Source organism: Vitis vinifera, chromosome 15 (assembly GCF_030704535.1).
Source record: "Vitis vinifera cultivar Pinot Noir 40024 chromosome 15, ASM3070453v1".
Lineage (NCBI taxonomy): Eukaryota > Viridiplantae > Streptophyta > Magnoliopsida > Vitales > Vitaceae > Vitis > Vitis vinifera.
In genome coordinates, this window is record NC_081819.1 from 21,892,766 (window position 1) to 21,910,298 (window position 17,533).

At 34.7% G+C, this 17,533-nt stretch overlaps 3 protein-coding genes across 11 annotated transcripts; 1 reads left to right on the top strand and 2 right to left on the bottom strand.

Moving 5' to 3' along the window:
- Nucleotides 1-225: 225 nt before the first annotated feature.
- On the bottom strand, nt 226-7,271 carry LOC100248272 (G-type lectin S-receptor-like serine/threonine-protein kinase SD2-2). Its single transcript, XM_002276059.5, has 3 exons — nt 7,185-7,271; nt 6,478-6,536; nt 226-3,444 (listed from the first exon to the last, which is right to left on the bottom strand). Exon 3 carries the CDS (start codon nt 3,128-3,130, stop codon nt 716-718), a length of 2,415 nt encoding a protein of 804 aa, XP_002276095.2. The 5' UTR covers nt 3,131-3,444; nt 6,478-6,536; nt 7,185-7,271; the 3' UTR covers nt 226-715.
- On the bottom strand, nt 6,664-11,289 carry LOC100256755 (probable E3 ubiquitin-protein ligase RHB1A). Of its 9 annotated transcripts, none has more exons than XM_002278553.5 (5): nt 11,120-11,199; nt 9,899-10,023; nt 7,970-8,318; nt 7,695-7,804; nt 6,664-7,317 (listed from the first exon to the last, which is right to left on the bottom strand). In XM_002278553.5, the coding sequence occupies exons 2-5, from the start codon at nt 9,959-9,961 to the stop codon at nt 7,285-7,287; spliced, it is 555 nt and encodes a 184-aa protein (XP_002278589.1). In that variant the 5' UTR covers nt 9,962-10,023; nt 11,120-11,199; the 3' UTR covers nt 6,664-7,284. The 9 variants fall into 9 exon arrangements, with proteins under 9 accessions (XP_002278589.1, XP_010661846.1, XP_019081069.1 ...); XM_010663544.3 differs by having other exon boundaries at nt 9,899-10,026; nt 11,120-11,175; XM_019225524.2 differs by having other exon boundaries at nt 11,035-11,141.
- Nucleotides 11,290-13,201: 1,912 nt separating this feature from the next.
- Nucleotides 13,202-15,223, top strand: LOC100253398 (pentatricopeptide repeat-containing protein At2g46050, mitochondrial). Its single transcript, XM_002276037.3, has one exon. The coding sequence runs from the start codon at nt 13,202-13,204 to the stop codon at nt 15,221-15,223; it is 2,022 nt and encodes a 673-aa protein (XP_002276073.1).
- Nucleotides 15,224-17,533: the final 2,310 nt, after the last annotated feature.

The following is a 17,533-nucleotide window of genomic DNA, read 5'->3' on the forward strand; positions in this document are numbered from 1 at the left end:
GGAAGATCCTTGCAATAGCAACACACCACAACATGGTACAAAAGGGTGTGGACATCAAGCTTTTATGCATCTCTCTCAAGAAAAGGCAGGGGCACCAAGTTGATCTTTCTTTTTGGTAGAATTGTGGGCATGGAGAAAATATTCCTTCCAATTTTCTAATATTTATGCTGTTGATGGGTCATTCCATGGTATCAAAACTTTTTGGAATAGCTTATACGACTCTGTGAAACTTTTCTTTTTATACATCCAATGAGATTGGAGTGACATTGGACAAGAGCATTCAGTTAAGCACCGAGGGATTCGGTGCCAAATTCAAACCTAGTTATGGAATACCAAACTCTGATCATCTTTCATGAGCTGTGACCCTCCAACCCCACAGTGATAAACAGATAGACAAGCTCAACCATTAGGCCATAAATTTTCATAAACCACCCCATCACATTGAGCCATAACTTTTCACAACCAACTTACTTGTATCATGAACAAACTCTACTCTTTTCTAGGAAAAATTCAGCCAAAAACATAAAGTTTACTTGGGGCAAAACCTAGAACATAGTGGTAAATGGTTATTGCATCTAAATTGAGATTTAAAGAAGAGATTTCTTTCTCTAAAATAGCCTAAAAATCTGACTTGTAATGTAGTCAGATTGAGTTTTTTACTTACCTCATAAGGTAAAACTTGTTTCTTGTTCTTTAACAACTTTCACATTCACATTCACCATCTATGAGAGGAATGTGAATTGGCATCCCCGGTGGATGTCCCACCGGATTCAGCCAAAACCCCATGAAAAGACTCGCCAGAGACCAGTGCCTGGAGCAACTTTGGTGGTGGGGGAACTGCCACTTCCACAATTCCTTCCAACATCTTCACCACCATCCCCATTGTAGGCCGGGCAGCCTCCTCATCCTGTATGCACCACACTGCCACTAGCCCTACCCGCTCGGCCTCTGCAGTGTTGTATGAATCCCTGAGTCTTTCGTCCACCACTGCCGCCACATTGCCCTCAATTATCTGTCGGGCAGCCCAGGGAGGGAAGAACCACTCATCCCCTGTAGCAGCAGCACCACCACCTCCCGCGGATGGCGGGGTTTCCACATTCCTCCGGCCCCCAATTAGCTCCAACAGTGTCATTCCATAGCTGTACACATCGGCTTTTGCAGTAATCGCCACACCTGATATCCATTCAGGGGCGACATAGCCCCATGTCCCCCTCATTGTGGCTAAAACCCTACTGAAGTCCCTCCCCATCAGCTTCGCCAACCCGAAATCCGACACCTTTGGAATGAAATCAGAGTCTAAAAGAATGTTTTCAGGCTTAATATCACAATGTATGATACAATCTCTGCATTCTTCGTGCAGGTATGCAATGCCTCTGGCCGTCCCAATGGCCACCCTGAACCGAACATCCCAGCTCAAATTCTCACCGTCTCGCCTCAGATACACACTCAGAGGACCATTCTGCATACAATCATAAACCAGAAGCCGATGCGAATTTTCCGAGCAAAAGCCCCTGAGCCTCACTAGATTAACATGCTGGATATTCCCAATTGTGCAGACCTCTGCCCTGAACTCCTTCTCTCCCCCACCCGGCCTCTCCAGCCGTTTCACCGCCACCTGCGAAGAATCCGACAATTCTCCTTTAAATACAGTGCCGAAACCTCCATGCCCGAGCTTCTCGGAGAAACCCTGAGTAGCTGCGTTGAGCTCTTTGTAGGAGAAGACCCTCAAATTGGTTACTGAGAACACATCCTCTTCCTCTACCTTCTTCTTCCTCTGTCTTCTCTTTCGGAAAACCAGCAAAACCGCCATTGATAACCCCAGAATGATTGAAAACCCAGCAACGCAGGCTATCAAAACAGGCCATTTCCATTTGTTCTTCTTCCCGTTTCCTCGTCTGTGTACTCTAACGTGTAATTCGCCTTCTTCTGTGCTATCTGAAGACAAGTTCTTCAGATTCAAGACAGGCCCATATACATTGTAGCACAAATTGGACCTCGCATTTCGATACAAACCGATACAGGAGCAATTCATCAAACACGAAGCTTCACAAGATTTCGAATTTCCCGGAATCGGAACCAGAGCAGCTCCATTGAAGCTAACACTGCCAATTCCTTCGAACCCGCCATCGGTCTCGCTACACACATTGTTGTCCTCACGGAGGCATCCGCCGGAGAAGTCACCGGAGCTCCAGCTTAGTTCGTCGGATGGTTGAAAACCGGCGAGACATTCACAGGGCTTCAACGTTACAGTGTTGCAGAGGCCTAAATTCCCACAGAGTCCGTACACCCGGCAGCGGTTCTCCGGCTGTGACCAGAACATGTTCCACGTGTCGGTCTGAGGAAACCACGTGTACTGCCGGAGGAGACCAGAGGAGTCCACGTGGAAGCGGTTTAGCGGCGGCCGCCCTCCTCCGCCGCTGTTCTCCAGCGCCGTCGCCGTGTACCAGAACGCCGCAGCAGGAGTAAACGGGTGCAAGAAGCGGAACTTGTAGATGTACGGAATCGTCATCTCCGGCACTCCGGCGAACCTATCTCCGGTCCAGTTTCCGGTGGACCAATACATCATAGTTCCATTAAACACGAGCTCGAACTCACCGTAGTCCGGCGGTTTCAGCCGGAGAGAGTAGGATCCCGGTGAGGGATCCACGGAGCTCTTCCAACACGTTATCGATCGATGCGCCGTCATATTCATCCCCGGCAGCCACGTATCCGCCGGAAAATCGAAGCTCTGCCACACCACCTTTTCTTTACGCGATAACAACACCAAGTTCCCACTCTCCAATAGCTTCACTGCCGTCGACTTCTCCACATTCGTCGTTTGCCACACCACGGAGCCACCGACCTCCATTATCTTCAACCTCCCATCTCCACCCAACTCCACTGTCGCCGACTCCACACTTTTCACCGGCGTCTCGCGGTTCGCCACCCACACGTAGGTCGGGGTAGGAAGAGAAGCGTACCAGATGCCCAAGTACCAGTTGGGTCCGCCATTGGCGCTGAAGAACCCCATCTTGAAGGTCCCATTCTCACTCAGAATCGTCTTGTTGCCAGTGATCAAAACCTCACCGGCCTGACCTTCCACCGCCAAAATTAGAGGAAAAACAACTAAGAAACAGAAAATTAGTGACATCTCTCTCACGTCTCACCCAATTCGACCCACCAGACACATGGGTTTTCAAGAAAATCTTACTTGGAGTTGAGGTAGCTTAGAAAGAGCAGGTGGAAGTGAGGACTTTTATATAGATTTGAGAAATCTGAAAAAGCTGCTATTCACGGGCATGGCAGAGACACTGTTACAATAATACCCTTCGGAAGAGGATTTCTATGCGAGCATACGTAGATACTTCCAAGGGGAAAAGCGTGAATTTGCATGTGTATGGACAGCGATTTGGTGGGCAGAGACACATAGCCCTGTAGTCTCCTCACCTCCCTCCCTTCAACGGTCTAACAAAGGAATAAAAAGTATCAAAAGAAAAAAACAAAAGAGAAAAATTATACTATTTTGAAGAATCATATCAAAATTTTTGTAATTTCATTCTCTTTTTCATAATTTATTATATTTTATGACGTCATATATATAAGTTTTAAACTTTTCCAGTTTTCAAAAATTAGATGTAATTTTTAAGAGTATTCAAATAAAAATTATGAATCGGTTTGAAAATATTTTTAAAAGCACTTCCAATATAAAAAAACATATTTTAAAAAAATAAAATATTTAACAAGATTTTAAAAATCATTTTTATATAAAATACTTTGAATAAAAATATTTTCGAACGAAGCTTTTCAATTATAAGTCTTTTATTCATATTTTAAAAAATATATTAAAACATCATAATTAATTTTTATTTTAATAATAATTACATTTACTTCTATTTTTATTATTAAATATAAAAATATTAATAATATATCAAGAAAAATTACATGATATTGATTCACTTCCATAAATTATTTTTACAATGAGATAAATTGTAAATTATAAATTATTAAAGAAAGAAAATGACATTTAACTACAAATAAATTGACCACAATATTTTAAAAAATAAAAATTAAGTATAAAGAAGAGAGGGCCAAAAATAGAAAAATGGCTGCTAGGAGTGGCGATAAGAAAAAGGTATGAGTCAAGGAGATTGAAGAACGTGTCGAAAAATGATCGGGAAAGGGGCCATAAGTCAAAAAGGTCGTTTTCTTATTTGACCTCTGTGGTTGCTGATGTGTCCTGTCCAATGTCCACAAAAATTGCTATGTTGGATTGAGTTATCCTCGAGACAACCATGGTGTAATTATTGGTTTGGGCTCACAAATTTTGAATTTGGTAATGGTTGAAATTTTCTAAACTGTTGTTTTCATACGTATAATGGTAATGATGGTGTAGGCTCTTCTTTAGGAAATGATATGCTAATAAGATTTGTTCGTGGGGTTGGTCTAGTAAAGTTTTACCTTATTTGGCCTCTTTATACTCTTTTTTTTTTTTAATTATTATTAATCAATAATATTTTCTTATTTTTTTAAAAACCCATTTTGATAGCGAATTTTTAAAACAATTTGCTATTTTTTTATTTATAAAAAAACACCTTCAACAATAAGAAAACATAAAACACTTTTATGTTTTTTTTTAAATATAATATTTTTTAAAATATCTTTCCTTTTTATATATATATATTTAAAAAATATATATATATATATAAAATTTTAAACATATTTTAAAAATAAAACACCATATTAAAACCTTTTTAAAAATATAAAAAATAGATTAAGAATATTTAAGTTTCCAAAAATAATAATTTTTAAAAATTATATTTTAGAACTATTTTTAAAAACATTTCTAAAACAAAGTTTTAATATTTTTTTTACCCTAAATTAATAATAATAATAATACTATTAATTTGTCATATAAAATTAATAAAAGAAATTTCAAAGTGATGGAATGAGATTATTTATAAAATTTATTTTTCTTAAAACCATAAAAGCACGTTAACTATCGTTACTTCCAAACAAAGTCTTAATGTGCTTAATAATTATTGTTGTGAAAACAGTTTGGCACTTTACATTATGACAGCCGTTGAAAAACGTTGGTTCACATTGGACCACCGACCCGCGGGTGATCGTGTTTGAGAATTGAGAGAAGTATTGGATTCATTAGAGTGAGTGGAGAACCACCTTCCCCGTTGGACTGTACAACCGAGGAGCCTGCAAGTCGCTTTTGAAATTCAAAAGTTCAAACGTGGAGGAGTTCACACCGTTATTGGAATCCAACTGGTAGTGGAAGAGAATGCTATTTCTGTTATTGGTCCAACGTCGTATTTAATTTGTAAAAGGTTCTGGGACTCTTGAGAGTTCTGGTGAGACCAAGCTTTCAAGATTTCTAAATGATTTCAACTTTATTCAAATCAGGTGGGTGGTCTTGACCAAAGCGTCATTCGTTATGATGGATTTTAAAAAGTGCGACAAAATTTTTGGCAACTTCCTACAGTGAGGAACTCCGTCTCTATTTGAGAAAGCGTTCCTAAGCAGATGCTAGGCTCAAGATGAATGTTAAAAAAATAAAATAAAATAAAAAATAACAAATAATAAATAAATTAACAATAACACTTTTCGGTGTACAGATCTACCATATGCACCCCTCAATCTGTAAATAGTACTCCTTTTGGTTTCATAGATATTTGGTCTTTTGGTTTTTGCCTGAAATTATTTTTAAAATTTAAATTATTTGTTTTTTTATTTTTTTATTACTTATTATAATTTTTTTACTAAATGAAAAAAACCAAAACATATAACTTTTTATAAATAAAAAAAATAATATATTGATTTTTTTTTACTTTTTAATACTTAATAGAAATAAAATACTATAAAAACAAACAGCTTAATATTTAACACTATTAAGCATTAAGATTTTATTTAGAATTAAGTAAAAAAACAAACACCACCTTAACCTCACTCCCTATGCTATCGAGAACCTTTTTGATAATCTCATATCCAAAAGGTACCATTAATTAAGGATTACCACATATGCATCGGATCCCCGATCCCTTACCATGTTCTTGTTATTGTCATTTTTTTTGCTCTTTTATCCCCTTGTTTTAGTGTTTTTTTTATTAATTTTTTTATTCAGATTTCTAAATTCATTTAAATATCTAAATTCAATATTCGATATGATACCATATATATGATATCAAATCAATATCATAGATTTTTTTTCATATATGTATAAAATCTAAGCAATGTATTACATTCCGTTTTTCTAGTAAGTTCCGTTATTTAGAGAGTATTAAAGGAGTAGATTTGGATTTTCTCTGGCTTCTGAGTATATTTGTTGCTAAGGTTAGGGTGGCCTTTGGTACTAACTGTTCAAAATTTCGCATCCCCTGTGTGAAAAGGCAACTCTGGCAGCTAGCAGTTTTATAAAAATCTAGAAATGGTATTCACATTTCACAGTAAATTTCATAATACTATCATTGGATTTTGAAAACTATCACTTACCTTTCCTTGATTATGGAATGACACTGAGCTGTTCATCTGTTGATGTAGCTCTAAACACCCTGAAATACATTAAGTATCCTCCCATGAAGCTTGGAAAATATCACCATATAGACTCACATAAGGCATAAAACAAAGTGTTATGCAGATCTATGCAATTTTCAAAATCTAATAATGTGAAAATCTCGATCCACTTAAGACAGAGTATACCCTTTAATTAATCATTATAAACTTTTCATACACCAAATTCAAATCCCAGGCAAGAAATCCATCCAGAAGTAAACAGATTATTGATTTACAAAGCCAAAACAAATAACAAATGCAGGCAGCATGCACGAAAATGAGAAAGCTGAGAGGGTATATACAAGACAGAAGAATATATCAGGAAAACCCATGGAAGGCAGGACTGACCCATTAATTTCTTTTGGGTGAAAGAGCCTGACTAGCTTTACCTCCCTTGGTACTTAAAGCATTGTTCTCCCTTTTATTTGCTGATGCATCTGATAGTTGTCAATCAAGATTTAATTGGAGAAAAGACATGGATAGCAGCAACCTGTTTTCATGTAGTGTAGAAACTTCACTCCTCTACTTCCAATATAACCAGAGGAACTGACTGACCCACTAAAAGAATGATGTTCAAACGCACACTGCAAATCTTCAAATCGCTATAATCAAACTAAAGATGAATATGTGGGCCATAAGCCACTGACCAGTTACATAGCAAAGAATTGCCAGGCATCTGCAGCCTTTTGAGTTGGGAAGCTTCAATTTTACACAAAAGGACTTCCATCTTGAAACGGTACGACCGAGCTACATAATCATGGTATCTTCAAGTATCATTTCCTGCAACATTAGAGAGGTAGAGCATGTCGATTTAGCATGAAAACATGACAAATGTGTAACAATTAAGACAAGAACCTTGTCATAGAGCCATTTCTCAATGGTTAGCACCTCAGATTCATCCAGTTAACAATCACTAAAAAAATGTCTATTTAATTTTATTGGAAAACTTCTCTTTTTCTTTTTATTGCTTCTTACTGGTTGGGGGAGGAAGCAGCTATTGTGGGATCCCTTTATCATGATCTAATCTGCATAGCTCTTAACCCAAGGGATAAGAGAGATACTCATAGAGCAGATCAAGAGCCCCAGTCATCATCTAGTTAAGTATATGGATGAAATTCTTATCTAAGCACTGCATGATAAATTACTGAGAGGCAAACCTGATCACACACAGGGCAGGTTTCACTTCTTTCCATCCACTCAAGAATGCACGAAAGATGAAAATGATGGTTGCATTTTGTGATTGTTTTTGGGTTCTCCAAATCATACTCTGCAAACAGTCACAAAGTTGAATAATTAGTTATGAGGAGCTCAGCTGCTTACATAATTCTTGACGCATGAAGACAGCTGATTTAATTCCACAAACAAACAAAGAAAGTTAAAAATGGTAAAATGAATAAAATGTTAGCATCCTGAGACTCTGATAGGGCTGCACCTTCAAGACAAATGGGACAAGCATCATCTTCTTCCAATGGTAAAAAATTAGGTTCATTTGATATTGGAAGTTCAAACTTCCTTGGTGAAGTAGGCAAAGAACTAGCTTGAGTTTTGCAGTCTGACACTCTGAGACCTTTACTACCATTAATTGTTTCTCCGACAGGGTCACAGTCAGTTGATCTTGGATGTCCGAGAACCACATCATATGGAATAGGTGCAGGCGGGGGCCGGTAAGTGTCAGGAATTGATGTTTGCAGATTCAAATCAACCAAGAGTTCTGCAGCAAATGCAGAGGCTGCACCATTATGAGATGTCAAGAACTCGTGCTCTTGTAGGGTTGGTGGACACTGCCAAAAAAAAAAGTTGGAAATTTTAAAAATGATAGTTTAATACACAAGGAAACCTCATCAACCATTTTTATGACAGAAGATCAGCAAGAAAATTTCCACCTAAAAGAAATTTCTATGCTGAGATGACTATGAAGAAACCCTACATTTGCCAGCATTATCAAATGTTTACTAACATTATCAATGCAAATCTTCAAAACTTTGTTCTTTCAACATGAGTATTGAATCTCAAAAATTTCAGAATCTTGAGAATTGATCTCCCAAAATTTCAAGATATTCAAGAGCTAATAAAGATTTATCTTGTTGCTTTGTTGTCAGCAACACAATACATTTCTGAGAATTCAGATTCTGATTAACTGGTAAGCAAATTCAACAATAAATGATCGTGCAAGAAATGAATGAAGAACTCAAATAATAAAAGTGCAGAATAACAAGAAATAGATGGTGAAATGTTATGAGAAATTAGATGAGACAAGTCCATGCACAATCTGGCAAGTTTTGCCAGCTCATCCACATCATCCTTTATTCTGTCTTGCCCAGTATTCAGCTAAGCTTGAAGTTTGCCAATTCATATCAAAATAAGCTTTCTTCCCAGCTGTCTTTCTTAAGTCCCTAGTGTAGTTGGCCAAGTTTTAATAGGCAGCAAGACACTAGTCCTATCTGACATGTTTCTATTTATCACTTGATCACCACTCATAGAGAACTCATGAACTATTCTAGCTCAACAGGGTGACTTACCACCCTTGGAAGAGTGCCACTAACTGTAGCATCACATGGCATTTTTAGCTGCCAACATCAGGCAAGCTGATTGGAAATCTCCTAAATGATAACACTTTGAATTCTTCATGGTGTTTAAACCATCATCCAGCTTGGTACTTCTTGGTGGAAGGCTCATGGAGTCATGGTAAAACTGCTGCCATACTGTTTGATGATTCTAGAAGCTTGATTTAGTAGCTGGAATAGAGTGTTGCTGAGGCAAACAAGCATGCTATCAGAATGAAGGTGGCATACATCAATTCAGTCTATATGTGAAAAATAAGAGTTTAAGCTTTCCATTGTCTCTACATGGCAGTGGCTGAGGCATCAATAGTCTCTACCAATCGACACTTACAGATCAATTACAATGGTACTTAGATTGTTTGTAAAGCTATAAGGCAACTGTCCAATTATATAAAACAGTAATATAACTCGGTCCTCATCAAAAAGAATCTTCTGTCCCAAAAAATTTAGGCCACACAACTTTCCTCATCTCCTCTTTGGGGTTTCTGTCACTCCCTAAATCATAATGTCTCATCCACCCTCACATATTTCTCTTATTTGACCTACTAACATCCAGGACCCAAAAAAGCCTAGCATGTATACAAAATAAGAAATGAAAAGGAACAAACAAAACAAAGGATACTATCTAGAAACAGGACTTACATGAGCAACTAAAATCCACAACAAAAAACTTTCATCAGTGCACAAGAGAATTATTGAATAATATTCATGTTAAATAGGGAAATGCTCTGTCTTGAGCAAATAGGAGCAGATAATAAAACTGAAATGGAGATTTAAGATTCTGAGATTGCACATATTACATAATAATATACAGGTGTTCCACGCAATTGAGTTTTCCTGGAAGAACAACAGCAACCCCCCATCACCTGCAGTTGTTTTATTATCCACCCAAAATTACTGGTGATTTGTGCATTTCTCGTTGTCCCTGCTATGGAGTTAAGATGAACAATATGTTAACTACATTCAAACAAAGAGCCCATGATTTATACCGAGAACTATTGTGAGGGTAAGGGTAAGAAACAAAAAGAAATGAAAAATGAAAATAAGTTTGAGGCTTTGAGCTCAATAATTTTTATTTTCCCCAACTATTCTCCAATTTTATTCCCCTTTTATAGAGAGAATAAAAGAGTTGAACATACATAAGTTTTTAAATAGTTTCTTATAGAGAATGAACAATTTGAACATGTATAAGTCTTAAAGAGTTTCATTATATTTCATTTTTCTTCATATTTTCCATGGCAAACCAAACAAGAGAATCTAACATTCCTTCCTAGTTGACTTCCTTCCCTTGATACCTTCTGAGATCCAAACAAGATCAAAGCAAGAAAATGCTAACTCCAATCTTCTACATGTGGTCCAACATATTTTAACAAATAAATCACTTGCTGCTCAGTTCCTTTGTTTAATGAGAAAAAAAGTGCAAGAAGAAAAATTCTAACATCCAAAATCAGATTTTCCATTTGCAATTACAGAAAACAACAATCTCGCACTCAGTTGGGCCTAAAACAACTCCTTGGCAATTGACGTGAGTTCTCCATTTCTAAAAACTAAAATACCATAAAGCACACTGTTCGTAATCTATTTTCTCCCCGTTACCTCGTTTTCCTCACCAACCAAACAAAGATTCAATTAAATTTTTCTTCAACTAGCACTAAAAACAGAACAAAATATCTCGATTCAATTTCAACAAAACAAGGCTGGTACCACTTCCAGAACAAAGAAACATAGAAGAGTAACATCAAAAAATCGCAATAACAACCTACTGAACAAGAACACATAGTCCATCAATATTCAGTTTCAAACAAGAAACATTCCACAGCCAAAACATAAACCCTAACCCCTGTTTGGTTACCGAGAGAACTGAGGAGAAAAACCACACGAAAACCTCAAGTTCACCAAATAATTATTCAAAATGAAACAGAATAAAATAATTAACTTTCTCGGTATCGGATTCTTTCCGTCTTTTTCCTCTTGTTTCTCAGCAACCAAACAGAGCGTAATTGAGAGGAAGAGATTCTTACGAATTTGGATTTGGTTTTGAGAAAACTGAAGAGCGGTTGTCCAAAATTTCTTCTAATATGAGCTAGAAGATACGTGGAAGGGTTTTTTTTTATTATTTTATTACTTTTTTGAAAGGGAAAGTTTGTAAATAAGGAACAATCCGAGGGCAACATTGTAAAAAAATTTATTACTAACAAAGTCCAACTTGGATGATCTAAGCCCCGCAAAACTTTATAAATTATTACAAAGAGACAAACCGATGAACAACTTTATTGTACCATTTGTTTAATTAAGTTAAAAAATAAGGGTGCCCCTTGATTTAAATATTTTTTTTTTGTTTTAAAAAGTATTTTTGATAGATTTTTTAAGTGATAATGATTTTTTGGGAATTTTTTTTAAATTAAAAAAAATTAAATATTTTTAGATATTTTAAAATATCTTTTCTTTTTTATTATTATATATATTAGATAAAGTATAAAATAAGATAAAATAAGTTATCTAGTAGTACTTTATTTAACATGAAATAAATAGTAAAATATATTATTCAATATATATATATTTTGTATAAAGTATGTTAATTCTAAATTAATATATAAAATATATATAATTCATGTATTATAAATTTATTCATTTTTATTATTTTACTTTTTATATTAATTATTTTATAAAACAAAATATTAATTAAAAAAATCAATTTTGTAGTTAAAAAGGGAAAAAATATTTATTAAATATATTGTAAAATAATATTAATATATGAATTATTTTATATATATATATGTGGAATAATATAATATGGAAAAAAATCACTTATAGATTTTAAATATTCTAAGCATTAATATGGTTAAACATAAAACAAATTATAAAACAAATTTCATATTTTTGTAATTAAGTGGAATGTAATATAATTTTTATTTTAAACAAATATCAAATATTAAAATAGTATTATATATTACATTTTTGGCAGGTTTTATAATTGTTTTCAAAAATAATTTTAAAATAGAGTTTTATGATTTTTTAGAATAAAAGTCTATTTAAAAATCTAAAATATTTTTAACATGTTTTTAATATTTTTAAATATGTTTTAAAATTAATTTTTATTAATAGTGTTTTGTTTTTAATCATTTTACATATTTGTATAATTATTTCTTAAAACAATTGTGGTAATAAAATAAACGAAAACAACTAAAAAACGATATTTGAAAACACGTTGTTTTTTATTCTTAAAAACATAAAATAGAAAACAATATTTGATTATCAAACATATTTTTTGTTTTATAAAACAAAAATTATTTTTTAAAAAAGTTCATAAAACAGAGTCTTCATTTTCCCATAGAAAGGCAGATTCAAGAATATCATATCTCATCAACCAAACATAACCTTAATGAAATTTTTATTTTTAAAGTTTATATAAAAATCAATATTGTTTTTGTTATCATTATTATCTTTTTTTTATTTTATAAAATTAGCTAAAAATAATCCTAAAAATCATTTCTAAGCTTCAAATAAACGAATTTTAGCTGGTCTAAAGTGAAGCTAAATAATAATTTAAACTTAATTATTTTAATGTAATTTTTAAATAAATTAAATATAATGAAAATTTTGACATTTATTTAAAGTGGATAGACCTTGATTATGATCATGAGTGCTACATCCCATTCAATCCACAAATCATACACACGCGAGCATCTCGGACTCCGCTCCTGCATCCCAATCGGAAATCAATGGAAAATTGTCAAAAGAGGTAATCAATACTAATCCTTCCAGCGCTAACACGTCACTCAAAGAGATGAAAAAGAAAGCTATACCAGAACCACCAGCTCGATCTTCAGTTGATTTTTGACATTTTTATTTTTTTTATATTTACGGAAAATGCTGGCCCATTCAGTAATTGTTTTTTAAAAATAATTTTCTAAAAACAGTTTTTAAAAACTGGTATATGATGTTTTATAAAATATTTTTTTTGAAAATTTGAAAAAAAATGTAATCCGTTTTTATTTTTTTAAATATTTTTATAATTATTTTTTAAAGCAATCATTTACGTTGTGAAGATTAAAAGACAGTTTTTTTATTTTTGAATATCTTATGTGTTTTTCCATCATTCTATGATCTCCAAATGCCGTTTTCTCTCCACTTTCATTGCGAATTTCAAATCTCACTCATCAGCTTCACCAACCCCATCTCCAACTCTCACTGGAGCCACCAAAAATGCTCCAAGCCACGACCCACATCGTCAATCTCACTCATTTCCCTACCTGGGTGGCCTCAGAGCTTCATTGCCGGAAACGGGGTTTACCAACTTGGTCGATTCTTGCTCAACCCATTCTTTCTCATCCCACGCCCTCAAAATCTCCGCCAAATTGGGGTTTCTTCATGGAGGAAAACAACTTCACGCACACGTAATAAAGTTAGGAAACTGTAACTTGCTGTCATTGCAAAATCAAGTTTTGCATGTTTATGTAAAATGTAAGGAATTCAATGATGTATGCAAAATGTTCGATGAAATGCCTCTGAAGAATGTGGTATCCTGGAACACGCTGATTTGTGGGGTAGTCGAGGGTAACTGTAAATTTGCATTGGTTCGTTTAGGGTTTCATTATTTTAGGCAGATGGTCTTGGAAATGATGGCTCCAAATTGCATAACCCTTAATGGTCTACTACGTGCTTCTATTGAGCTGAATGATGTTGGGATATGCAGACAGTTGCATTGTTTTATATTGAAATCAGGGTTTGATTCAAATTGTTTTGTGGGTAGTGCTCTTGTTGATTCATATGCAAAATTTGGTCTAGTTGATGAAGCTCAGTCTGCTTTTGATGAAGTTTCGAGTAGAGATTTGGTTTTGTGGAATGTGATGGTGTCTTGTTATGCTCTGAATGGTGTGCAAGGAAAGGCTTTTGGGGTCTTCAAATTGATGCGGTTGGAGGGTGTCAAGGGGGATAATTTCACCTTCACTAGTATGATCAATTCATGTGGTGTTTTGGGATCTTGTGGATTGGGGAAGCAGGTTCATGGCCTTATTATTAGACTATCTTTTGATTTAGATGTATTGGTAGCTAGTGCTCTTGTTGATATGTACTCAAAGAATGAAAATATAGAAGATGCCCGAAAAGCCTTTGATGGGATGATCGTTAAAAACATTGTGTCATGGACCACCATGATCGTGGGGTATGGACAGCATGGAGATGGGAAGGAGGCTATGAGGCTTCTTCAAGAAATGATTCGAGTATATACTTACCCTGATGAGTTAGCCTTGGCTAGTATCCTTAGCTCATGTGGAAACTTATCAGCAACTAGTGAAGTTGTTCAAGTTCATGCTTATGTTGTAGAAAATGGGTTTGAAGCTTTTTTATCCATTGCAAATGCTCTAGTAAGTGCATATTCCAAGTGTGGCAGCATTGGCAGCGCGTTCCAATCCTTTAGCTCAGTTGCAGAGCCTGATATCATTTCATGGACTTCATTGATGGGTGCTTATGCCTTCCATGGTCTTTCAAAAGAAGGTGTAGAAGTTTTTGAGAAGATGTTATTTAGTAATGTGAGGCCAGATAAAGTTGCCTTTCTTGGAGTCCTTTCTGCCTGTGCCCATGGGGGCTTTGTTCTTGAGGGGCTTCATTACTTCAATCTAATGATCAATGTATATCAAATTATGCCTGATTCAGAGCATTACACTTGCATTATTGATCTTCTTGGGCGTGCTGGTTTTTTGGATGAAGCTATCAATCTTTTGACCTCAATGCCAGTTGAGCCCAGATCGGACACCTTGGGAGCATTCCTTGGGGCATGTAAAGTACACAGAAATGTGGGGTTAGCAAGATGGGCATCAGAAAAGCTTTTTGTAATGGAGCCAAATGAACCTGCGAATTATAGCCTTATGTCTAACATGTACGCTTCCGTTGGGCATTGGTTTGATGTTGCCAGGGTTCGGAAACTGATGAGGGAGAGGTGTGATTTTAAAGTACCAGGTTGTAGCTGGATGGAGATTGCTGGTGAGGTTCATACATTTGTGTCAAGGGATAAGACCCACCCGCGAGCTGTACAGGTTTACGGTATGTTAGATTTGTTGGTTAGGCTCATGGAGGAAGATGATGTTTCTGATATGGAGGTTTTAGTTGAAAGTTTTGGGATTTAAGAATATGCCCATTGCGGTTGAGTTCATCAAGCTAATTTGGAGCTTTTGGTTTTAAGATTTCACCCCATTTTTTTATTGTTTTATAGTGATTCTTCACTATTAAATCCGCACAATTTTAAAACTCGTTTATATGATTAAGAAGAACTTACAACATATATATAGGTCAAACAGACAAATATTCCCTTATAGCATCGGTCCATTTGTAATGATCCATTATTTCTTATGTAAATATTGTCTATTTTTTAATATCTCATATCAATAAATTTCATATATTTTGGGTTGTCATATTTTGTGTAAGTTAAATATATTATGAGTTTGTTTGACAGTGATTTTAAAAAACGTTTTTAATTTTAATTTTTTTTTAAATAAGGTGTTTAACAAAATTTAAAAAATTAGATAATAATTTTTTTTAATTATATAAATACATTTTAAAAACGTATTGTGATAGCTTATTGAATATAGAACAGATAATATCTATTGATAATGTTAGGAATAAAGTTGGCTTGTGAGTGGGGATAGAAGACTCGTCGCCTTCGTGACTTAGACAAACTTTGAAAACACTTTACTTCCCACTTGGGTTAGGAGAGCAACAATGGCTTTGGGTGACTGTCATTTAGTGTCATAGACGGTAGACCATATCACACATGCTGCCACCCCTTATACGTATAGACCTTGAGGGACCATCAAAAATCTGTTAAGCCAGCTAGAAATTAAATATATGGCCAGTTATAAGATTAGGGGTTACATTCATGACGCTGTTCACTGTATTTGATACGCTGTTTGTCAAGGACCTCAGCTTCTCCTTTTATGGAAGGAGTGCGCCCTAACGTCAAGTTTCAGTCAGGTCGAGGAAAGTTGGGGCTTTTTACAAGAAAAATAAATAAATAAATAAATAAAATATTGAATTATCATATTTCATATTTCATATTTCATATTTGTATTAATAATTTTTTTTAAAATGATATAATATATATAAAAATAAAAAAATAAAAAAATCCAGTGGTTACAAAAAGTCCAACAACCATGGCTTTTTGTGGTTCTTTCCTTCCAAAAACAGTAGTGTAAAATAATCCAAAAACCTCATGTGGACCTCTTGTCTACAAAATCTTACCATTTACATACATCTAATCGCTTTTATTTGTCATTATTGTATGCTATCTTCTAGAACATTCTTGAGTTTACAAAACCTTGTTGGCCCATGCAAAGGCAGGATTAAATGTACCACCGACCTATATCATCATTGACCTTCAACCAGCTTATATTTCTATTCCATGATTTCTTACCCTTGAGAGTATTATCTACATTACATTACGTCCCCACCACAACCAGATCCTTTGCTTCTTTGTCTTGAAGTAGTTTCCAAGAATCCCACCAAACCTAACTCTGATTTGCAGTTACCCCTCTTACCGGTTCGTTAGGTTCATAACCCCGAAACAAAAAAAAAAAAGTAAAATTAGAGAAAATACCCGATGAATGTTCTATAATACCAGGTATTCAAAAAAAAGTACATGAAATTTTAATGAATTTAAATGAAATTAGATTAAGAAGTAATATGTATGAAACTTACGACATGCTTATTTGAATTAGTGATCTTGGATACGTATGTGTTCAAGGTATCATCTTATCACCTTTTATGAAAATCATTAGTAAAACATAATATACAGTTAGTCAGATGGAATCGATAGATTTTTGTATTAGATTGCAAATATAATGTAACAAGATCAAATAACGTACTTTTAAGACAATAAATTATCCTATAAATGATATCGTGTTCATGTGAGTTATAATATTTAGATTATGAGTTATTTTAGAATTCAATCTATTATTAAATTACCAGTTTTCCTAAAAATTTAAACTTACAGCATTTGAATTCACTATATGTATAGTAATGCTCCTTATCACCCCCTCCTTAAGTACAGTCTCATACCTCATACCCGCATGTTGAGAGATTTTAAAGAATTGCAAAGGGAGGAAATATACGAAATGTAAAAACAAACACGAAAGATAGTCAAATGAGAAAACAAATATACAAATTACGAATAAGTCATTTGAACCTTTGACTTATCACTAAGCCAAGTTTTAATACCATATTAAACTATTGAACTACTAATTTATTTTTTTTAAATAATATTCTTTTGATGCAAAGCTCAACAAATCATAGGTTCCATTGGTTGGCATGTAAATTACTCTACTATAACGTCAACCCTTTTGTCGGACTTATATGATCCAAGAATCTGTGCTTTGCTGCATAAAGACAATGGATTCAGATCTCTTTTGACTGTCCTTTTTGGGGGAGACTTACCAAGCGAT